Here is a 22,031-nt window from a genome sequence, read left to right as displayed (position 1 = left end):
TGTTTTGTTTTTAAATTTTAAATGCCAATAGGTTGGGAACCTCAATTTTGCTGTGACTTGCTCTTCCATGGCCAGAGTTTATTGCCTGATGCCTATAAAAGCCTCTTTCCAAACTGAAGTTTCAGGGTTTATTGAATAAATGTCAGCTCAGTAACAGAAAAACTGTAAAGAACTCAGGGTATACATTTAATAACACATTTCCCTTAATGTCATGCAAGGTCTTTTTGTTTCCTTCATAACTGTTACCATGATCACTAATTATCGTTTGTCTTATTTGACTATTTATTTATTATCCATCTGCCCAAATTTGAATATCACCTTTATGAAGACTAGATCGTGTGTTTTCCCATTCCCCAATGTACACTTAGTGTCTAAAAGGCATTTTAATAAGTATGGTTGGAAATTTTAAAAAACAAACACATGCAGAAGCAAATGAGTACATGTTTTGGCAGTTTACAGATGTAGTATAACTGTAATGTAACTGCTATTGCTCTAGCTATTATGGGATAAATCATTATGCAATAGATATATGTCCTTCAGAAGAACTTTCAGATAACTCAACTATGACAAACACACATTAATAACTAAATCCTACACATCAGGTTGAAAATTCTGTTAGTGTTCACGTGAATGAAAAGGCCATATTAACTGCCATGTCAGTCAAGCCTTCAAATGGCTTTATCCCCAGTGGACATCTGACTACAAAGTATGGGAGGCCCCAAGTGAAAGCCACACAGCTGATCCTACTCAACCTGTAGAACTGTGAGTGGTAATAATAAATTATTGCTTCCGGCCATTATGTTCTGGGATAGCTGGCTTGTGCAATATGGGAAAAACAAAAATTTGGCAATATAGACTTCAACTATTGATATTACGTTATTCTCCTTTTCTAAGCAGCGCACCTTTATTGAGGTGATTGCGTGTATTAGACATACTCTTTGATTATATAAAAACATGATGATGAGTTTATACCTGAAGAAGTCATGTTACTAGGAAAAAGAAAAGATTTGTGAGGGTCACAGTGGGCTAGTGTGTTGGCAAGAAAGCAAAGTCGAATTCAGATTTTGTCTCCAACTACTTACGGTTTATGCGGGTCTTAAGAAACCCTGCCTCTTTGATATGGTTGCTTGAGTTTACATTACTCCCTGTTTTCTGAGCTTCCATGCCACAATTGCGTCGGATTTCTTATAGAAATAAATATATTTTGGGTAATAACTTATTAGAGGGCATGGCAAAAATCCTTTAGAACTGTTAGAATATTCAAAAAGTGGAGCCAGTAATCTCATAGATCTAGAGAGGAGCAAAGTCAAAAAAATCTGGAAAGACCCATTTGAAATTCTGCATCCCCTTTTTTTTTAGATATAATTTCAATACACTAAGTCTTTTTTGTCTTTTAAGGTATCTACCTTAGTGCCTTAATTTGAGACAGAAATTAGAGGACCACTGTTAATGTTTAATACCAAATGTCTGCTGCTCTGTTGAGTTTAAACAGGTTAAACTTGTATTTTACTAGGAAATATCAAGTAGTTCTTATTCTTGGAGTGGCCAAGACTATTTAATGATCACACGTCCATCACTTAAATGTGCACAGCTTCATTGTTTTGTGCATTTGATCCTGTCTTCCTCTTCATCCCTCTATGTCCTCTTCTTTTCATATATATGCCACCTGTGTGACTTGGCTTTGAAAACATACCTTGAAAGCATCTTATCTATGGGAGTTCTAGGGGTTGATTTAAGGAAGCTGAAGTGGCTTTTACTGTTCAGATGTTCTGCAGAGTCCTGGAAAGAGGTGTACCTATTGGTAAAAATTTGTGAGAAATTGAAATGTGATAGGACTTGGAGAGTAAATTATGTATTGCTCTTCTATTTATTTGTCTTTCTGTCTGTCTGTTCATTCGTGCATTCACCCATTCATTGAAAAACTAATGATTATGCTGTCAAAAGCTGATTGCAGAGTGAATGAAGGCTTTGGGAGATATTATATAAATAGACCCCTGTGCTGCTTGATTTGTTCAACTGAAAAATGGATTATTTTCTCACCTAAAAAATAGCTGCCATCATATTTCATGAGATTATTGTCATTTATGAAGCAATATAAATGAAGATGACATACTAATAAAGTTGTTTTTCAATATTTTCAAATGATATTTAAATTCCCTCTCCTTGACCCTATATGTCTCCAACATTAGAAAAACAATTACTTCCCATATTTTTTTCTCAACTTTTTTTTTGTGTGTGACTTTGAAGAAATAAAAGTAGTGGGAACTGAAGCCTGTTGGTTTTGCTTATCCAAGCCACACCACAGTCTACTCATTTTTTAAAAAGGAAAAAGTACTCCATTCTATGAGCACTGCTTCCTGAGACCTCAGTGAATAGAGAGGAAGCAGAGGTTTCTGAGCAAATTTATGCTCAGAGGGGACCGAGAGGGTGAAGAGTTCTATGCAGGCAGAATTTTGCAAATAATAGAAACCAAAAAAATTACATTTTAGAAAAGAATGAGAGCTGCTTACTGCTCATGTTCCTATAATTATTAAATAATGCAGTTCAGTTGCTTCTAAAATTCATTTTTATGAGCTCCAGCATAGGAATTGTTTCTTGGCATATAAGCACTTAAGGAAAACATTTTAGTTGAGATCATCCATAAGCAAACACGATTAACTAATATACTAATTGCACAATTTGTGTGAGAGGGTAATGTGTTAAGAAATATTTGATTTTTGATTCATAGTCAGCCAGGAAGAAAGTCATTTGGCAAAACTAAATTTCTCCTCAACTTATGGTAGAATTTCTGCATGACCTAAAAAGGGAAATAATACTCAAATTGAACCATGTACTGAAACCAGAGGAGAGTTGAACAATATTCGCTTCTGTCTTGCCTTGTGTTATTCCAAACAAACTTCTGCATCCCTGAGCTCCTCCCCTGACAGCAGAAATTTCCCACCAGACCTATAAACCCACCTGTTGCTATGTTACCGCTCTTCTGACTTCTTCTGCCAGAAGGATTGAACATTGTTAGTGACATATTAGAATAATCAGCAACCCCAAATGAATGTCTTCTCTTCTCATAGAATTCCCTGTGAAGGCTTCAGTCCCTGCACATTCCCTAAGTTCTGTCTTAGACCTTTACATTGGCAATGCCCCATTATGAGAGTCAATGTGCAGAAGATGGAGATTTCTAGATCTTATTTATACCTTCTTTATTACCTGTATTGTATGTATTATCTGTATTATATTACCTGTATTATATATATAAAATATATAATATATATATGGAGAAAGAGAGAGAAAGAGAGGGAGAGGGAGAGAGAGAGATTTATCATGAAGGATTGGTTCATGTAATAATGGAGGCTGAGAAGTCCTATGATCTGATATCTGCCAGATGGAAGCCTAGGAAAGCCAGTCGTTCTAGTGAAGCCCGGAAAGCTGGAGAACCAGGAGAGCCAAGGGTGTAAGGCCCAGTCTGAATCCAAAGACAGGAGAAACAGGAGCAACAGTGCCCAAGGACAAGAGAAGATGGATGTCTCAGCTCTACCAGAGAAAGCAAATTCACTCTTCCTCTGACTTTTTTTTTGTATTCCGGCCCTCAACAGATCAGATGATGCCCACCCACATTGTGTGGACAGTTTTCTTTTACTAGCTCTATCTATTCAAATGCTAATCCCTTCTGGAAGCACGTGCACAGACATATCCAGAAATCGTATTTACTAGCTCTCTGGGCACTCCTTAACCCAGTCAAGTAACACATAAAATTAACCATCACGCCCTCTCAAAACATAGTGATTTATGAATTATTGAGTATTTTTATTATGAACTTTAAAGATTATAAAGATATAATAATAATACAGCACAAGTGGCTTGTAATTTCACTAGGAAGATAAAACACATATATAAGCAAAGATGACTAATATGAAGAGTGGTGGATGCGTCAGCAGAAAAACACTGGGCTTTCGTTGAAAAGAATGTTCAACGGAATGCCCAGGGATCTTAGAATTTGCTTTAGAATCATATACCGGACAAATTTAGGTGTTCTCATTGCATTTCTTCCCCAATTATACAGCCAGCGCTCAGAGAAGTGGCTTCAACTTGATGCACGGATTTTCTCCTACCCTTCTGGTTTGGTCAACTTCCCTTAGATTGATAATCTTGAACATTAATGAGCTTTTGCTGTGTAGCAAAGCACACCCTGCTCACCTCTCCAGCCTCAATTCTTCTGTTTTTCTCATCTCCCACCTCACCTTTTGTAACCTGTGTTCTTCAGCTATACTGACTTTCTTAAGTTCCTTTAACAGTCCAGTCTCTCTATGATTATTTTATACTTTTACCAAGATGGAACATATCCTCTTCATCCCCAACTTGCCCTTTGGCTAGTCAGCTTGTATTAGGGGCTCAGTTTAAATGTTATTTTCTCAAGAAAGTACTCTTAGCCTTCCTGCACTTCCCCCTGACTGGGTTCCATGTTCCCACAGTATCCTGACAAACTGTGTTAATGATGCCTAACATGTATTGCCAAAGGGCAAGCAGGGGATGGAAAGGATATGTTCCATCTTGGTAAAGGTGTGGACCAACCATAGTGGGCTGTTTCCAGTGGTACACTGGATCCACCTGTAACTAATGAACAGTTATTTTGCAATTGCTTGTCTGTTGCGTGGACTAGACTTCAAGGACCTAACAATAGGGACAGTATCATGGCCAGTATGGTGACTGGAATGTACTAAGTGAGAAGGAGAAATGACAATAGAGATGGAGGCAATGGTTTCAGACCTAGATTTCTGAAGCCTGACTCAGCTTTTTGAACTGAGGTACTTGAGATTGGTGTGAACCCTGGCAGCTCCAGAGAGCTATACATATAACAGATAAGCTTGTTCTTGGTGCCTCAGAAATGCCCGCTAAGTTTTAGAAGCATAAAACATGGTTTAGCACCAAGGCCAGGTAATATAGTGGAAACCAGGTCTCCAAACACTAATGTGAGGCTTGTAAAGATTCCTTAAAGGTGCCACAATATGTGTTTGTTGGTTTATCGGTTTTTATTTTGTTAAATGATTTTAAGGCTGGAAGTTTCTAATGTAAGATGGGTCAGGTTTGGAAAGATTCAAAGAGGGCCACAAAATGTACAAATGAGAAATGCCATCCACTTAGCTAAATCTAAAGGCCATCTAGTTATACTTCGACTGCTATGTTTGGATTTCTTAATCCTCAATTATGAGTAGAATTTTGGAACTGGATTTATTCTGCTTTCCTCTCTATAAGCATATCTTGTACATTACAGCCTTCTTCTCCCAACCTCCACTGTTTTCTGATGTTCCCTTGGCATTACGTCAGGCGCTATTAACATTTCTAACTGAGAAATGATCTTATGTCAAGACTGTAGCATAGTAGATGGGGACCATGGTTCTAGCAGAGTTGGGATAGTGGTATAACTGTGTGGAGTAAAAAGCATGATTCACAGGAGACTAAAACGTTTGACCAGTGTGCCAAAAGGCTGTTGCATGCTGTTTCCTCCTTGTGCACCACATCCCCAGGCTCCATTTCCCACTTCCAGCCCATGACCTCAAATGTAAAATAATTCAGGTCATTCTAGCTAACCTTACAAATGATCAATTGCCCTTTCAAGTTTGCCTAATCTGTCTCTCCAGACAATGAAGAAAATCATCCTCTCCTTATTTTATGATAATCGATCTCCTTTTTTAAAGAAACCTAAAATTTTCTTCCCTAAACTGTAAGGAAGGCTGTTGCCCCTATATAGGTGCTGCCATCAACAATAGCATGATCATAACAGCAACCAATTGTTATGTACTTTATCTTCTTTAATCTTTATAGCAGTTATCTGTGTTCAAACTACAGATGAGGTTTTAAGAATTTAGGTGACTTGACACTCAAGTTATACAGCTGGAAAGTAGCAGAGGTGGAATTCAAATTCTCCTCTGCCCAATTCTCTTTAGCTCGCATCCTTATCTGCTCTGCTGAATTTGGTGTTACTGAAATGTATTGGGCTTCCATGGGATTTCTGGATAATCCACAGACTGAATAATCATCCTCTGAATAATTGCACAGAGCATCTGTTTTGTCTGGGGGCAATTGTGTATGTGTGTGTGTGTGAGATAACTAAGGTTACTAAGGATTTGAAGTCCATCAAATTGACTCGTTAAGTATGGTAATAAACATCTTAGGACTTAACTACCTTGATTTATATTTCCAAGAATCTGTAAAGGCACCTGCAGTCTTGGAGGCAGAGAATCTCTACTTCATATACCTCAAAAAGAACCCATCAACTGTGGCCTTCCTCACACATGTCAAATGTTCATTTTTAAAAGGTGATCTTGAGAAGGAAAGGTTAAAGAAGGTCTCAAAAAAAAAAAAAAAAAAAAACATGCAAGAGGGAGTGAAACTATTGTCTGAAACTGCAAAGGGAAGAATGGAGTCTTGGGTAATTCCGAAGTACTGAGAAGCAGATTTCGGACACCTTGGAAGGCATGACTTAATCAGAAATGGAGCAAGACTAACCATGGGGGGCTGTTTCCAGTGGTACCCTGGATCCACCTTCTATAAGTCATGAACATTGATTGTTGCACATTTAGAAATTTGCAGTTGTGGTAGTTTAAAACTAGCCATGATGTGAGTATTTACACTGTGGAAACTGGGAAACGCGAACACGTAAGGGCTGTTTTTTAAAGCAGGGGTCCCCAAGCCCTGGGCTGCGGACCAGTACTGGTACTGGCTTGTTAGGAACCAGGCTGCACAGCAGGAGGTGAGTGGTGGGTGGGCATGACCGCCTAAACTCCGCCTCCTGTCAGATCAGCAGCGCCTCTAGATTCTCAGAGGAGCACGAACCCTATTGTGAACTGCGGATGCGAGGGATCTAGGTTGCATGCTCCTTATGAGAATCTAAGCAATGCCCAGTGATCTGAGGTGGAACAGTTTCATCCTGGAACCACCCCACATCTGTGGAAAAATTGTCTTCCACGAAACCAGTTCCTGGTGTCAAAAAGGTTGGGGACCGCTATTTTAAAGAACTGATTTACCAGCACTTTATTGCCTATTTAACAAAGAAGCGAACTTCCTGTTGCTGAAAATTTTCAAATATAAACTTGGTGTTTCCAGAAAGATGTGATGCAATAAATGGAATAAGGGAAAATTAGGTCTCTAAGGTCTTAAACAACTATATTCCACTTTATCACTGGAATGTACTCATCAGAGTGCTAAGGCCAGAGTGATTTCTGTTATTTGAGTTTCTTTACAGGAACCTTTCTCCAACATCCATGCCTTATCTCCTCCTTATCTACCCTTATCTGAATGTGCTTGTTTTTGACCCTGCTCTAAGCCCTTTCTGTTTTGGTTTTAACACAAGAGTTACATAGTCCAATGCTCTGGTGTCAGACTGCTTGGGTTTGAATCCTGATTTCACATCGGCCAGCTGTTTGAATTCTGGAAGGTTACCTAGGCTGATTAAGTCTCTTTTTCTTTATCTGTTGAAAGCAAATGACAATAGTGCCTCTTGCAAATAGTTGTTCTAAATTTTAAATAATGGTAATCCAGATAAAGTGATTAGTAAAATGCTTGGCCATGGTAAGAACCTAGTAAATGGTAGTTATATTTTCATTTAAGGAATATCAATTCTTTTTTTTTTCCTTAAACTTCTAACCACTCTTGAACTCCAAGTTTTACACTTAATTTCAAATATATGTACCCTTTATCTAGTTGACTAGATGTGTGTCTTCATTTGTCTGTAAAGCAGGTTTTTGTGTATTTAATTTTATTTTCTTGTTAATGTTGTATAGTCGGAGATGAAGTCTTATTAAGCCATTGTATCAATAATAATGAACAACAGATGCTTTCGTTGTTAGCAGATTATTGACAGCATTTAAATTAGCCGTTCATTGGAGACCCTCAGAACTTAGAGAAATTTTAAAAATATAATACCAAAAGGCGCCCTCCCCCAATAAACCCCGCCAGCACCTCCCACCTCAGTCTTAAAAAAAAAATGATCATGAGAACATAACAAAGGTGTTTATTTGGGGTAGAAACTATCTTTCATTGAAGTGTGAGATGTTTATGAAGACCTAAGAGAAATGGACACGCCCAGAGTGGTTTATAAGCAGAATAGCTCGTAACCCTGGTGTGGAAAAGGCCATTTCTTGAACTCACAGGACAATGTCTTTAAAATTTCATTCCTAAAAAGGCACAAGGTCATATGGATAAGAAAGTGGGGAACTTTGTGGTAATGGTTGTTTCTTCAGGATATTTTCTGTTTTATGTGTCCAGTGTCATTTCTAAATACTTAATAGAACCATCACTGAAATACAGTGCATTATTCAGAACTGAAAGTACCTACATTTACTGTAAATATTTATCTTGCATATACTGTGCACATATGTGGTTTTCAATAGCTTCAAATATGCTGGAAATTTCTGACCGGCCCCTTTGGTGAACACCAGGCTGCGGGCTGCATGTGTGGTAACAATTCCAGACACTCTTCTTTAGTTCCAGCTCTGGCAGAGACCTTCTCACCATGGTTGATGATGTATGAGGGAATCACGGCTGTGTTCCTTTTGCCTCTGGGTGCTGCGGTAACATAGATTCCTGGCAAGTAAACAGGGCCTAGTTTAAAGACCATTTCAACTAGGTGGTTAAGGAAAAGAACTCATTTTCATCTCTGGTCAGTGTTGGGTGACATCAGTATTTCCCATAGCCTTTGATCTCTGGATTCTTGAGGTACAGGAAACAACTACGTTAGAAACACATTTGGAAGCCTAGGCCACTGGAAATGTATTAAAAGTCAAAGATCCCCATTCAGGGTTTAGGGTTCTAATTTAAATGCCCTCTGACCTTATTACTAACATTTGCAAAAGACACCCTAGGCTTTAACATTCCTTTTTGTCTTTTGTATTTTGGTGGCTTGCTATATTAGATTATCCAAATGAAAGCATCAGTTGGATATTTCTTCTTCTTCACCTCCTACCATGGTAATGTATATAAAGAAAACAAGCAAAAAGGTGGTACAAGAATATTTAATGGTAAAGTCAGATTCAATAGAAGCAGAGGTGGAAGAAAGGAACCTAGTTGCTTCACTTTTAACACACATGTTTTCCGTAGATGGCTGGTTTTCTTCAGTTTTCATAATTACAATTTCAGGCAGCATCCCTCCACTCCAGGCTGGTTATCCCATTTGTGGGTTACCCATTTCCTGTGCATTTCCTTCCTCCAGCCCACCTCTTGGCCACATTAACATGACTTCATGTCACAATCGATACCGCAGGTGGCCACAGCAGGTTTTGAAAGGAGAATGGAATAAAAACCTGTCAAGGTTGCTTTGGGTTAAAATAAAATATTTGGTGAGGAGAGGCCCAAACTCTTGGCCAGAATGAGGCTTCTGACAAATGGAGACATTTCAGAAATCTACACTATTTTTTTAATCAATCTTTGTTAACTAAGTGTTAGCTGGCTGTGTATCTTGGAAGAGGTCAGAGCAGTACACGTACTGGAAATAAAGTTGAGAATATACCCTCATTTATGGGATATAATTAGCCAATATTTTTGAAATCCTAGGTCAGACTTAGTTTATTACATGGTCTTCTAGGGGCTTATAGTCAGGAAGACAAAATTCACACCCAGGATTCAACAGTCAACAACAGTTGGGCAGAATTCACTGAGTCGGTGTTGGATTGCATAGAACAGAGAGAGAGGGGGAGAGAAAGTGTGTGTGGGGTGGGGAAGAGGGGGTGGGGTGTATTTTTAAGTTCAGAGAAGGGAAAAAGACAAGTAGGCTGAAAAAGGCTATGTGTTAAGAGGTAGGTCCAAAGCTGGGGCCCAAAAACTGAAGGCACGAGGGAGGGAGAATTCGGATTAGTAGAGTAGAATAGTAGAGTGTGTGTGTTCAGGGCCTCAAGTGCCAGAAAGAAGTCAGGAAGGTGGGGGAAAAGATACAAATTTTCTTACAAAATTAGAAGCCCCTATTCTGTAGGAAATCAATGTTGTCTGTCATGAAAATATGGGTGCACCCTTTCTTAGAATGAATCCTTGAAACTACTCGAGTGTATTTATAACACTCAACAAAAGGCAGTCTCATTTGGGGAATACATTAATTAACAAATTGATTTTGGAGGCATTGGAAGCACCTGTAAGGAATGAGGTTTGGAAAGGAGCTTCCGCTTAGGATGTAGTTGGAATAAAAGCTGAGTTGTGGCCTACAACGCCCTGAATGATCTGACATGCCTCTGCTTCTAACTTTCTGCCTCTGTGCCATTCTCTTCCTCTTCACTAAGCTCCAGCAATACCCATCCTCTGATATGCTGAACTCTTTCCTGCTTTACCATCTTTGCATGTGCTGTGTCCTCTACCAGGACACTTGTCCCTAGGCTCTTGGGCAGACCAACTCCTTCTCACATTTCACATTTGCAGCGACTGGAATCTTTTTTCTGACCATCTCATCTAAAGTGGTGTGCTCAGATCCCTCAGCATTCACCATCATATCACAGTGTTTAAAACACAAAGAGCCTTTAAAACACAGGGAGCTCACCGAATGGTCTTGTTTATTTGGTGGTTTATCTTCTGTGTCTCGCCTTTAGGACAGGCACCTCCTCTGCCTTGTGCACAGCCACACCCTAGCATATAAATTCAAACCGGGTAACTGAGGAACATATGCTTTATAATTTCTTAATTATAGTAGGTACTCAGTGAAGTGTGTGTTAAGTGAATCCATAGCAGTGAAGTCTCCATTGTATTTAGGGCATAGTAAGCTTCTGTTCTCCTCCATTCCCAATATGCTGAAGTGTTTGTTACAAAGCAGGAAGAAAGTAATGAATGGGGAAAGATCTGGGGTGGCTCGTGTTGCTATGGAATTATATAGCAGCACAGCTCTTCTCTTTTGTTCCTGTCCCGAATCTTAAGAACCTAGAAAACAACATCACACAGAGGGATATTTCAAAGAGATGGACTTTAAAGGAACAATTGTATGGGTTAGATGAATGCCCGTAAATTATGTCAGGAAAAGCTGCTGCCTTAATTTGTCTTTCAGTATGTTTGTATGTTGTAGCCATTGCAGAATGAAATTACTATACATAATGAGCTCGGGTTCCATGTTTTACAGCCTGCCCCTCGAAGCCTTCACACACATTGTCCTGTGTAGGGCACCTTTCTGGACTTGGCACTATTCTTCTTTGCCTTCTTGAAGAAATAGTGCTGGATGAATTTGTCTGCTGCCTACAAATTATAGTACAATAGCCATTGTTAATTTAGTGAAAGAAATGTGGACAACCTGTTATTTTGTCTTGTCCATGGGTTTTTCACAGAAGCGCATATCTGGCTGCTGTACAGAAGCTGCCTGAGTGGTTCCATTTGTAGCTGGATTGGCTTCTAGGCGCTTGGTTAAGAAATTATAAAGTATATGTTCTTCAGTGACATGGTTTGGATTTATAAATGAAATACTATGATGCCTATTTGTATGTCATTAAAACATGTTAACAATAAAATGATACATCCATTTTTCTGCTGTTGAGATACACTTTATTTATTTTATGCTTTTCCAAAAGACTTAGAGTACCAAAACAGAGCTGGTGGCGGAGAGATTTCTATTTCACTTGCTTTTCCTACATCTTTCTTTCCTGTCTTCCCCTGTTCATGCTGGAGATCTGTGTTTCTACACTAGTAGACAATGTGCCAAATTACTGTTAATTTAACGCATTATCTTAAGAAGTAGAGCCAGGCACAATGGCTCACGCTTGCAATCCCAGCACTTTGGGAGGCGAGGTGGGAGGATCCCTTGAGGCCAGGAGTTTAAGACCAGCCTCAGCAACAAAGCAAGACCTTGTTTCTGCCCAAAATTTAAAAGTTAGCTGGGCACGGTGGTGTGCATTTGTAGTCTCAGCTACTCAGGAGGCTGAGGCGAGAGGATCCCGTAAGCCCAGGAGTTGGAGATTACAGGAAGCTCATCACACTACTACACTCCAGCCTGGGCAGTAGAGCAAAAAAGAAAAATAAATAAATAGGTAATTCTTCAATTTCCTCACTATTTAGTAATCTTGCAGCATGCTTTTCTTCTTTCAGCACTGCAGTGACAATACGCATCCCTGCCAGTCTGACATGAATATCGAAGGAGCCTGGAAGAGAGGCTACACGGGAAAGAACATTGTGGTCACTATTCTGGATGACGGAATTGAGAGAACCCATCCAGATCTGATGCAAAACTACGTGAGTGTATGCTGTGGTTGGAAGGTCTTTCCTTCTGGGAAACAGGGAAACTCATGTTAGGGTTATCAATAAGGTGGATAGCTACTGAAAAATGTAGCAGCATACAATAAGGTATTGTGTTTTGTTTTTCTCTGGTAAAAGATGAGTTCTTTGAATACAGGAAGCATGAGATAACCCTTTCAACTTTCCAGTGACTCTGATGTTCTGACTTAACAAAAAGAAAGCAATAAGGTAGCAGAAACCTCACCACCAACACCATCTGCTACCAGCAACATTCACTGTTCTCAACACTTTATCCAACCAGCCAGGCAGTACTCTTTGTTTCTTTTATGGAGAAAAATGTACTTCAAACTTTTCTCCAGTTGTCTGATGGTCTTCTTTCTCTCTCTGCCTCTTCTTTTTTTTTAAAAGGACAGTAATGATCGGCCTCCCAGTGGTCTGTAGGAATCAATTCCTTTCTTAAGAAGAAGCCACAAATTCATTTAGTTCTCATTTGAACAAAATGGTTGAGTTGCTGCATCCAAGTGCACCCAGACAAACTGTGTCTCTTTACAGAATAGAATTTTAAAGCTAAAAAGGAACTTCAGGTTACTCTCCTTATTTGATAGGAGAATAAATTGTAGCCTGAAGACAGAAGGGAGTTATCCATGGTCAGATAGAAGAACAGAAACTATGGCTCTCTGTGCACCAGCAGAGATGTCCTTCTTGTCACACGCAAAGAGGGTTTTACAGCATGCTGCTCTTCCCCACTGCATATGAATGTATTTGACTAAATACAAATAGCATTCATGTAATTGGGAGTGCAGTCTTTTATCTTTTTCATTTTTCTCCTCTTGAGAAAAAATTCTCTAGAATTATCTGTGCCATTAGCATGATTGGCGCCCTCTTGCTTCTTCTTTATGCTGGACCTGGTGGGGAGTAGAGAAAGCACGTTGGGTAACATGTCAAAGACTTGGGTTCCTTCCAGTCTGGATTTGTTTAATCACTTTTAAAGGCAAACAAGCAGATCCAACTTTGGTTTTGGCGATACTGTTTCTTCATATTGAAATCTTAGTGTAGGAAAACTTTGTTTATCATTTTGGTTGGTCCTCTGTTTCGGGCCTCTTTTTCCTTACCAGTAAAAGATACATTAGATACACTCTGAAGCCTTCGTGCTCTAAAGGACACTAAGCAGGTCCGTCGAGCCTCTTTTGCACAGGAAGCAGGAACTTACCACCTGTATATACAATATATATTTTGCTTGATTTCCCTAAACATTTCAGTCTTTATGTTCTAAAAGTTATTTTCAGAAAGAAGAGCCTTTGATAAAGACAGAAAATCAAGATAGTGTTTACTTTCACTAACATTGAAATTAGGAATAATAATAAAGTATAAGAACATTCAGGCTAGGTGCACTGGCTCACACCTGTAATTCTAGCATTTTGGGAGGCTGCGGCAGGAGGATTGCTTGAGCTCAGTAGTTTGAGACCAGCCTGGAAAACAGCGAGACCTTACCTCTAATAAAAGTAAAAAAAAATGAGGAGAGAGAAAGAGAGAGACCAAGCCACTCAACAGAAGACCACCAGAACTGAAAATAAGCCAGATTATACTCCAGAGAAGGGGTCCCAATAATACCACATTATTCCAGGCTAGAAGGTGGAAGCAGCCCATTTTTCATTTGATAGTAAGATATGTTTCTTACAGCCAACTAACCTACATAGAAAGAAACTTCTGCCAAATTATTCTAGTGACCCCATACACTTGTGGTCTTAATCTCTTGTATTCCCTCTGAGCACTTCTTTTCCCTCCTTATATTCTTGTATCTTTCTAAAAGCTAAAAAAAAAAAAGAGCTGGGCATGGTGGCACCTGCCTATAGTCTCACCTACTCAGGAGCTGAGGCAGGAAGATTGCTTGAGCATGGGAGATCAAGGCTGCAGTGAGCCCAGCCGTGATCACGCCACTGCGCTCCAGCCTGGGTGACAGAGGAAGACCCTGTTTCAATTAATCAATCAATCAAAGAAAGTTCAAAGCATGTTAAATTAGGCTGGCTACAGTGACATAAATTTGATAAATGGTAACAGTCTAGTAATTTTTTTTCAGTATTGCAGATATTTTTCACAATCATTTTTAAAAGCAAACAAGCAAATCCAACTTTGGTTTTGGAGATACTATTTCCTTATTTTGAAATCTTAATGTAGGACAACTGTTCATCATTTTGGTTGGTCCAAAAGCCAATGGGTATTAGCAGAATGTCTAAATCATGGACTCCTTTATAGTAGATACAATATCTGGTTTGTATCTAATAGACGAGGGTTGTCTAATAGCGGTCCCAAGATACCTGACATAATAAAGATCTGATATTGATTGTTAATTGGCTTGCCAATGATACGTGAATGATTTTTGTCTTCTGAAATCTGTATTATGATAAGGAAGTTGCAAGCTCAAGAAATCAAGTAAGGAGTAGGGGGAGAGTCTATGGAGAATAAATCACTTTGTGCCTAGGTAGTCAAGAGAGAAAAGGTAATAATGAGGATGTCTTTGAAAGATATACATTTCATGAACTGGGTCATTCTAGGTATGAGGGGGAAAAGTCTGGCAAGAATGAACCAGGCAATTCTTTGGTCTGTGTAGAGTTCTTCTTCACCTTAAGGGGGAAAAATACAGCACTAATTATCACTGAATGAGCACTCCCTCCCTAAGGCCTGACACCACTGAACCGTGAGCGTATTAGTTAACCTAATTACTTTCTGGCAGAAATGTATTTAAAAATGCATGAGCCTGTGGGTCAATGGCTAATTAATGAATGTCCATTTCCTTTCCCTTGCTCTCTCCTCTGTGGCTATAGGATGCTCTGGCAAGTTGCGACGTGAATGGGAATGACTTGGACCCCATGCCTCGTTATGATGCAAGCAACGAGAACAAGTAAGGCCCAAGTGAGGGGTGGCTGTCATGTGGCTGGCAAGGAGCTTTGTTTTCTGCTCATGCTGAGGGAAGTATTTTCTTCAAAATCCTTGATAACATGTGTAAAGGTAAACTGAGGCTGGAGCCGAACCGGGAACGAAGACACAAGGCAAATGGCAGTGAGAATAGCCTTTTATTAGGGCTTGCGGGCGAGGTTCCTCGATCCAAAGGCGTGGGCCGAGGAAGTCGCGCTGAGGGAGGAGGGTAGGGCCTTCTTACAGCCTGAGAGGTAGGGAAGCTGATTGTGCAAACAGGGCCTGGGGGGTCTTGAAACTACTAGGGCAGGAGTTGAGTAAGGGTCATGAGGAAGGGGTCTTTGGAAACTGTTCACCGAAACTGCTGTTTACAAACTTGTGGAATGCAGGTGAGCTGCAGGTCATGGGGGAGTGTGGTTGCCCAGCCGGAACTCTGACGCATGTAAGTCTGCGGGTGTGTACAAGGGTGAAGGGAGTCTTTAACAAAAGGCCTGCTACGCCGGGTAACGCCGCCATGTTAGGTCTAGATTCCTGCCTAACAATATGATTCTTAATTTACTCCAAGATAAACAAGTGTCTTTCCACTGAAGCCTCTGAGTAAGAAAAAAGGGATGCTCCATATAGAAAGAATGGTTGCAGAGAGAGCCCTGGGGAATGGCTCAGCATTTCCAAATCTTGAGACTGGAACTAAGAGATGACCCCTCACATGGTAATTGCCCTGTGACCCGTTTGTTTAGGGACAGAGGTGGTGAAGGGAGAGGCCAAGCAAAGTACCTCCCAAAAGAATCCTTTGTTCTGTTAAATTCAACACATGATTGAATACTGCATTTGAGGTCCCCACCTGAGAGTTTATTTTACTTCTCCTTTGCTCCTCTCTCCTCTGTAGTTATTGTGTTTTTCACTAATATACCTGAAATACCTGGAAGGATTATCGCCAATTGAAGAAGGCATTACTTTTCTTATTTTCCCCCTGTCCAGGCAAGAGGCACAGAAACCTGGTTAACCACAGTTATGCTTTCTGTTTACTGCTGTGGTTTTTGGTGAATGCAAATCAACATTCACATCCATTTGATAACAGAATATTTTAACATTCCTCAGGCAAGTAAGAGAGAATGGTTTTTCTTGCTTACGTAATGACCCAGATTCCTTACATTATTAGTAGATATTTCTAATCTCTAAATCACATTAATTAACTTTTTTCCCTTTTACTATGAAGCTCCTCAGGATAATGCTGTAATTTAGATACTTTCATGTGAATTTTTATTTACATGTTTTATTTACATTACATACACAGAAGTTGCAAAGAGAACTGTTTAGCCCATTTATTTTGTTATTTCTAATCTGCTTTTTTCTTTAGGGAAAAATTTCTTAACTAGGTTTATTTGATTAAGTCAGTAAGTTTAGATAAAACCATATGACCTAGAAAATTGTCACTGTACCTATGTGGTTTTTCTTTACTGTCGGCAAAGAAAGCTTAACAAAATAACTAGAAACATGCTGCTGGTTGACATGAACAACCAAGTAAATCTTCTAGATCGGATTCAGTGGTGAAAGCATTAATACACAAATTGCTATAGGTAGAATTTTCCAGAACTTCCAAGCAAACAGAGAGACCTACGTTAAACTGGATAGTTTTCTTTCAGATTTACTGTGACTGCCCAGTGGGTTCACCTTGTCCACAGCCTAGACAGAGCCAATTTATCAAGACAGGGGAATTTCAGTGGAGAAAGAGTAATTCACATAGATCTGCCTGTGCTGGAGACCGGAGTTTTATTATTACTCAAATCAGCCTCCACCAAGCATATGGGGATCCGAGTTTTTAAAGACAATTTGGTGGGTAGGGACTTAGGAAGTGGGGACTGCTGATTCGTCAGGTTGGAGATGGAATCACAGGGGGCTGAAGTGAGGTTTTCTTGCCATCTTCTGTTCCTGGGTGGGAAGGCAGAAATGGTTGAGCCAGATTATCGGTCTGGGTGGTGTCAGCTGATCCATCGAGTGCAGGGTCTGCAAAATACCTCAAGCATTGATCTTAGGTTTTACAACAGTGATGTTATCCCCAGGAGCAATTTGGGGAGTTTCACACTCTCAGAGCCAGAGGCTGCATGACCCCTAAACTGTCATTTCTAGTCTTGTAGCTAAATTGTTAGTCCTGCAAAGGCAGACTGGTCCCCAGCCAAGAAGGGAGTCTTTTCAGGAGAGGGCTATTATCAGTTTTGTTTCAGGGTTAAACCAGGAACTGAATTTCTTCCCAAATTTAGTTTGGCCTACACCCAGGAATCAACAAGGACAGCTTAAAGGTTAGAAGCAAGATGGAGAAGTCGGTTGGGTCTGATCTCTTTCACTGTTCATAAGTTTCTCAGTTATAATTTTTGCAAAGGTGATGCCAATCCCTCCCTTTGGGTTTCATAGCACCTTATTCTTAAAGTGTGGCCTATGAAGACGGGAAAAGACCATCGATCACTCTGACTTCTTCTTGCTGATAGGGGCATAGTGGGGTAGGTGTTGACCCCAAGGTGAGAGGAGTGGAACTGCTTTGCAGCTGTCTGAGCTATCTGACCGTACTCACGCAGGCCAGGCTGGGGTTCCAAGGCTTTCATGACAAAGATGTTAGTATTCTCATTTATAGTTTTAGTACAGCATTTAAGCAGACAGTGTACTATAAGGTAAATAATGAGTTTTAGGATAAGGAGTGCAATTCCCAGTTTTAAAAGTAAAGATTTGAAAGCATTAGTTTGGGGACTTAAAGTCCACCAAAAATTTAGGATTTAGTTTAAATTGAAGAAAAATAAAAATGAAATCTCAAAAACAACTAACAACAGGTGTACTGTAGTTTTGGGAACGTAATTTTTCTCTTTCCAGTCCTTATTTTTATTAAAACAAATCATGATAGGACTGATTTATTTGCAAATAAACTTTAGTTTTTTTATGCTTGGCCTGATTATTTGCATAAGGTGCAGCAAGAGTAATTATTTTTTACATAGGCTTTTTAAATTGGCTTTGATGGAACTGTGTTCCATAAGGAATCTCACATAAGAATTTTTTAAAGCCAAGCCCAGCCATGGGTTTTTACCCTCTAATACCTGTCAGTTGGGTAAATTTCTGTCCTCTTGAGGTCCCAAGGTAACTTAGGGCTCCTGGGCCTGTCAGAAAGTGGCATTCTTTACTTACCACAGGTCAGGCACCCTGTAAAGGAACTATGTAGGCAAGGTTTGAGGCAAGTTTTCCTAAGGGGCTATTATTGACTTTACAAGTCAAGTTTGATTCCTTAAAGGAAAGCATGCCATTCCAGTCAAAGCCTTGGTAAAATAACCAGTTTCTTCAACTGTGTCCTGTTCAAAAGAAAACATTCTTATTGCACTTATGCAAGTAACTGTATTGCCATAAGTTAAGAATACTCACAGATAGTTTCTAAATTCTGGAGAAATTAGGTAGAGAGAATCAAATATGCTCTAAATTTTGTCCACAGGAGTATACTTTACTCAATTGTTAAAAGCTGGAAATAGCTCAAAAGAAAAGTGTTTTTGTCTCTGAAAAACAAAAAGGATCAGCAACACTTTAAGCAAAAAAAAAAAAAAATCTAAAATATTTACTTCAGTTTTCTGTTAGTTCAGTCCATTTAGTTAACTCCTGTTCTGCTGGATATTCATAAACATTTTAGCTCTCTGCGAGAGTCCTGAAAGTTTTTTTTTCCTTTATTCTAATGTCATAATCTCCAAAGTTATCAGAAACTTGCATTCAAGAGCACCTATTAAAGTTTTATAGCCGATTATAAAACCATCTTCTAAAGAGGACCAAATCAAGACAACAGTTATCTATGGATGACAAAAATATTTTAGGGAAGCCACAGTCAAAGACACAATTGACAAGGAAATTTGTTAACTCTGTGACACACGATAATTCAACATAACAATTATAATTATTACTGATGACATGTATTGAGACATACCAGAATTATAGGAATCTTACACAATTTTGTAACACATACTAATAACAAATTTATATGAGTATAACCAAAAGAAAGTTAAAAACCATTTTATACTTAACAGTGTTCCCTGCATGATTTTAATACATTAAGTAAGCCGAATATGTGTTGTAGTCTGGATTATAATGTCTATATGTAAAGACAATTCTTTGAATATTTGCTTTGATGGCTTTTTATAGTCTATCCTTTTAAAACTGTTTTTTTTTTTTTTCCTAAGGATTTCTTTTAAACTTGGCCACTTCCCAAGACCCTTGTTCAAGAAGAATCATGACAGTCATGCTCATCTGGGGTATTCTAGTGTGTCCCGCTTTGACCCATCCTAAGCACTGGTCATGGTTCATTGAGTGCAGTGGGGGATTGATTGTTGGAGGACGTAGACATTGTTCCCAATGTGTGCTTAGGTTTGCCATCTTGACAGTGAAATATGGAATTTTCACAGGTATAACTCCCTACCTCTGTTTTATGGAAGGTCAGCAGTGCCCTGAGGGTATAGATGTACCATTAGCTCCTCTCAGTAGTTCTGCCTGATTTTTTTTTTCCTCAGCTGACCAAGAGCATGTAGTCAGGCATTTAGGATTAAAATGCCCTCTTTGGTCATTAGACCGTAATAATGGATATGTTCAGTGGATCTATCTTTAAGCATGGATCCACAGATAAATAACTCTGTTTGGATAGCGGTCACCTAGAGTTAGGAAATGAGTAGCTTTGTAGTTTGGAGGAGTTGACTTTTAGCTTTGGTTCTCCTTGATTATCTTGTGGTCTTTTGAGCTAACAACTCTGAGCTTTCAGTATTTTTTAGAAAGTCTCTAGAATGGGCATAATAATACTTCCTTCTAGGCTGGGCACAGTGGCTCACACTTGTATCCCAGTACTTTGGGATACCAAGGCAGGAGGATCACTTGAGTCCAGGAGATTGAAACCATCCTGAGCAATATAGGGAGACCCTGTTTCTACTAAATAAATAAATAAATAGCCAGATGTGATGGCACGCAGCAGTGGTCCCAGATACTTGGGAGGCTGAGGTGGAAGGATTGCTTGAGCCTAGGAGGTCAAGGTTGGAGCCTAGGAGGTCAAGGTTGCAGTGAGCCAAGATTGTGCCACTGCACTCCAGACTGGGTGACAGAGCGAGACCCTGTCTCATAAAATAATAATAATAATAAAATAAAATAAATACCTCTAAAGATTATCAATAAAATGTGTAAAATACCAAGTTTACTACATAATAGATACTACATAATTACAGCTGTTATTGTAATTGTGTGTTCTATTCATATATCTAATTCTTGATAACTAGTTAAAAATTACAGTTGTCTCAAAATATGTGTGCTTATGAACACTTCAAATTTAAATTAAGATTTAGGGTTTATTTCCAGGGTTAGAAGTTGAGACAGGTTTGTCTGCTTCCTTGGGGCTGGGAGTTGTGACGCTTCCATCTACAGTAAGTCTGTTTTTCTTTAATTCCATTTTCCCATCTCCCTTGGTAAAACATGAGTCCTTGAATTTGATACAAAATAGTGAAGGTGAGGAATTTGTAATTATCATCAGAATAAGAAAGTTGAGGCATGTGCTATGCATATGCCTCCTCACTGTACGATCAGACCAGTAGACTTCAGAACATATTTGGAATTATGTCATACTTGCCTGCATTTGTTTATTCATTCAAGCAGTATTCATTAAGATACTGCTTGGCAAGTGACTCTATGTTAAATACCTAGGGAATCAATGATGAAATAATATAGATTATTAATGGGCTGAATTGGGAGAAAATGTAGTAGGAAACTCTAATGCCTGAAGGGTTTTTAATACTAATAGAGGATCTAGCCTCAAAACTATGCAAATTGTCTCTCTTAGACTTGCATGATTACATTTCTAGTGCCAAGGCTTTGGAGTGAGGGAAATCACCTCTGAAGTACAAAAGTTATAAAAATCCCTTTCTTGTCACTTTTACAAGTTCCCAAATGGTGGTATGTCAGATTTAAATAACTGATGCTAAAGAAATAGTGTGATTAGAAGAGACCATAAAAACCCATCCTTTGATTCAGCTTTGCCTCCATTCATATTAGCTTGCCAAATAAAGCTGACTGCATTGTTCTAGGCTTAAAATAGAAAATGCCTCCCTACAAATGAAACAGTCTGCTGGCATTTCATACTACTACTCCTATTTCCAATAAAATGAATTATTGATGTCTGAGTTAGATCAGCCCTTCCCTAGGTTACTTCCTTTTAGAAGTCCTCTGCTTAAAAGTCATAGCAACATTTAGTAGGAGCTGAAACCACGGCATTATATTTTGAACGAGTGGTATATTTGGGCCCAGAGTCTAATTCATTTTCAAAATAAACCAACCTCTGGGTTAAAGACTCATTTTCTAAAAGGAATAGATTTTTCATTTTGTTTCTTATCTCTGTTTCAAGGAAGATTTAACCAGGGTGAATGGAAGTAAATCTCTTCTGGTTCTTTAGTTTCTTTTCACACATCATTTCTGGTTTTACGAGTGTTGCCATGTTGCAGAAACCAAAGTGTGTCCTTCTCTTTCCCATTTCTGTAGACAAGGACTGTTGTGAGGAAATAGTGTTCCAAAGCAAAGCCAATAGGTATAGTCAGCATTTTCCACATATGGGGGAAATATGTTAACTTATTATAATAGTACTAGAGAAAAAAAAACCACAGACACACACACACACAATAGGTCTGTGGCCTTAACAAGTACACACATTTTTTCTTCATACCAAGGATTTGGCCAAATATGTTAAGATAAAGTTATACTATAGCTTAGTAGGTCAGACAAAACTTAAAGAAAATGAGGGTCAGTATCAGAGACTGATTTGATTTTCAAATATTTTCAAATTTTTTTCTCTAATACTTTTGTAAAATAACATCTACAATATACTACATAGTAGATACTTGATCAATGATTATCAAATGAATTTAGATAACATGGACTAGAAGTGT

General features: G+C 39.0%; 1 protein-coding gene across 1 annotated transcript in view; it reads left to right on the top strand.

The window, feature by feature from the left end:
- Positions 1–22,031, top strand: part of PCSK5 (proprotein convertase subtilisin/kexin type 5) — a 485,048-nt gene that overhangs the window by 125,141 nt on the left and 337,876 nt on the right. Inside the window, exons 5-6 of the mRNA XM_011984097.1 lie at positions 12,040–12,183; positions 15,009–15,085. Coding sequence (XP_011839487.1) covers positions 12,040–12,183; positions 15,009–15,085 — 221 coding nt within the window. The remainder of the gene's footprint in view (positions 1–12,039; positions 12,184–15,008; positions 15,086–22,031) is intronic.

The sequence above is a fragment of the Mandrillus leucophaeus genome, unplaced genomic scaffold (genome assembly GCF_000951045.1).
Source record: "Mandrillus leucophaeus isolate KB7577 unplaced genomic scaffold, Mleu.le_1.0 Scaffold260, whole genome shotgun sequence".
Taxonomy (NCBI): Eukaryota; Metazoa; Chordata; class Mammalia; order Primates; family Cercopithecidae; genus Mandrillus; species Mandrillus leucophaeus.
Note: the sequence above shows the minus strand (reverse complement) of the source record. Positions and strands in the feature narration are given on the sequence as shown.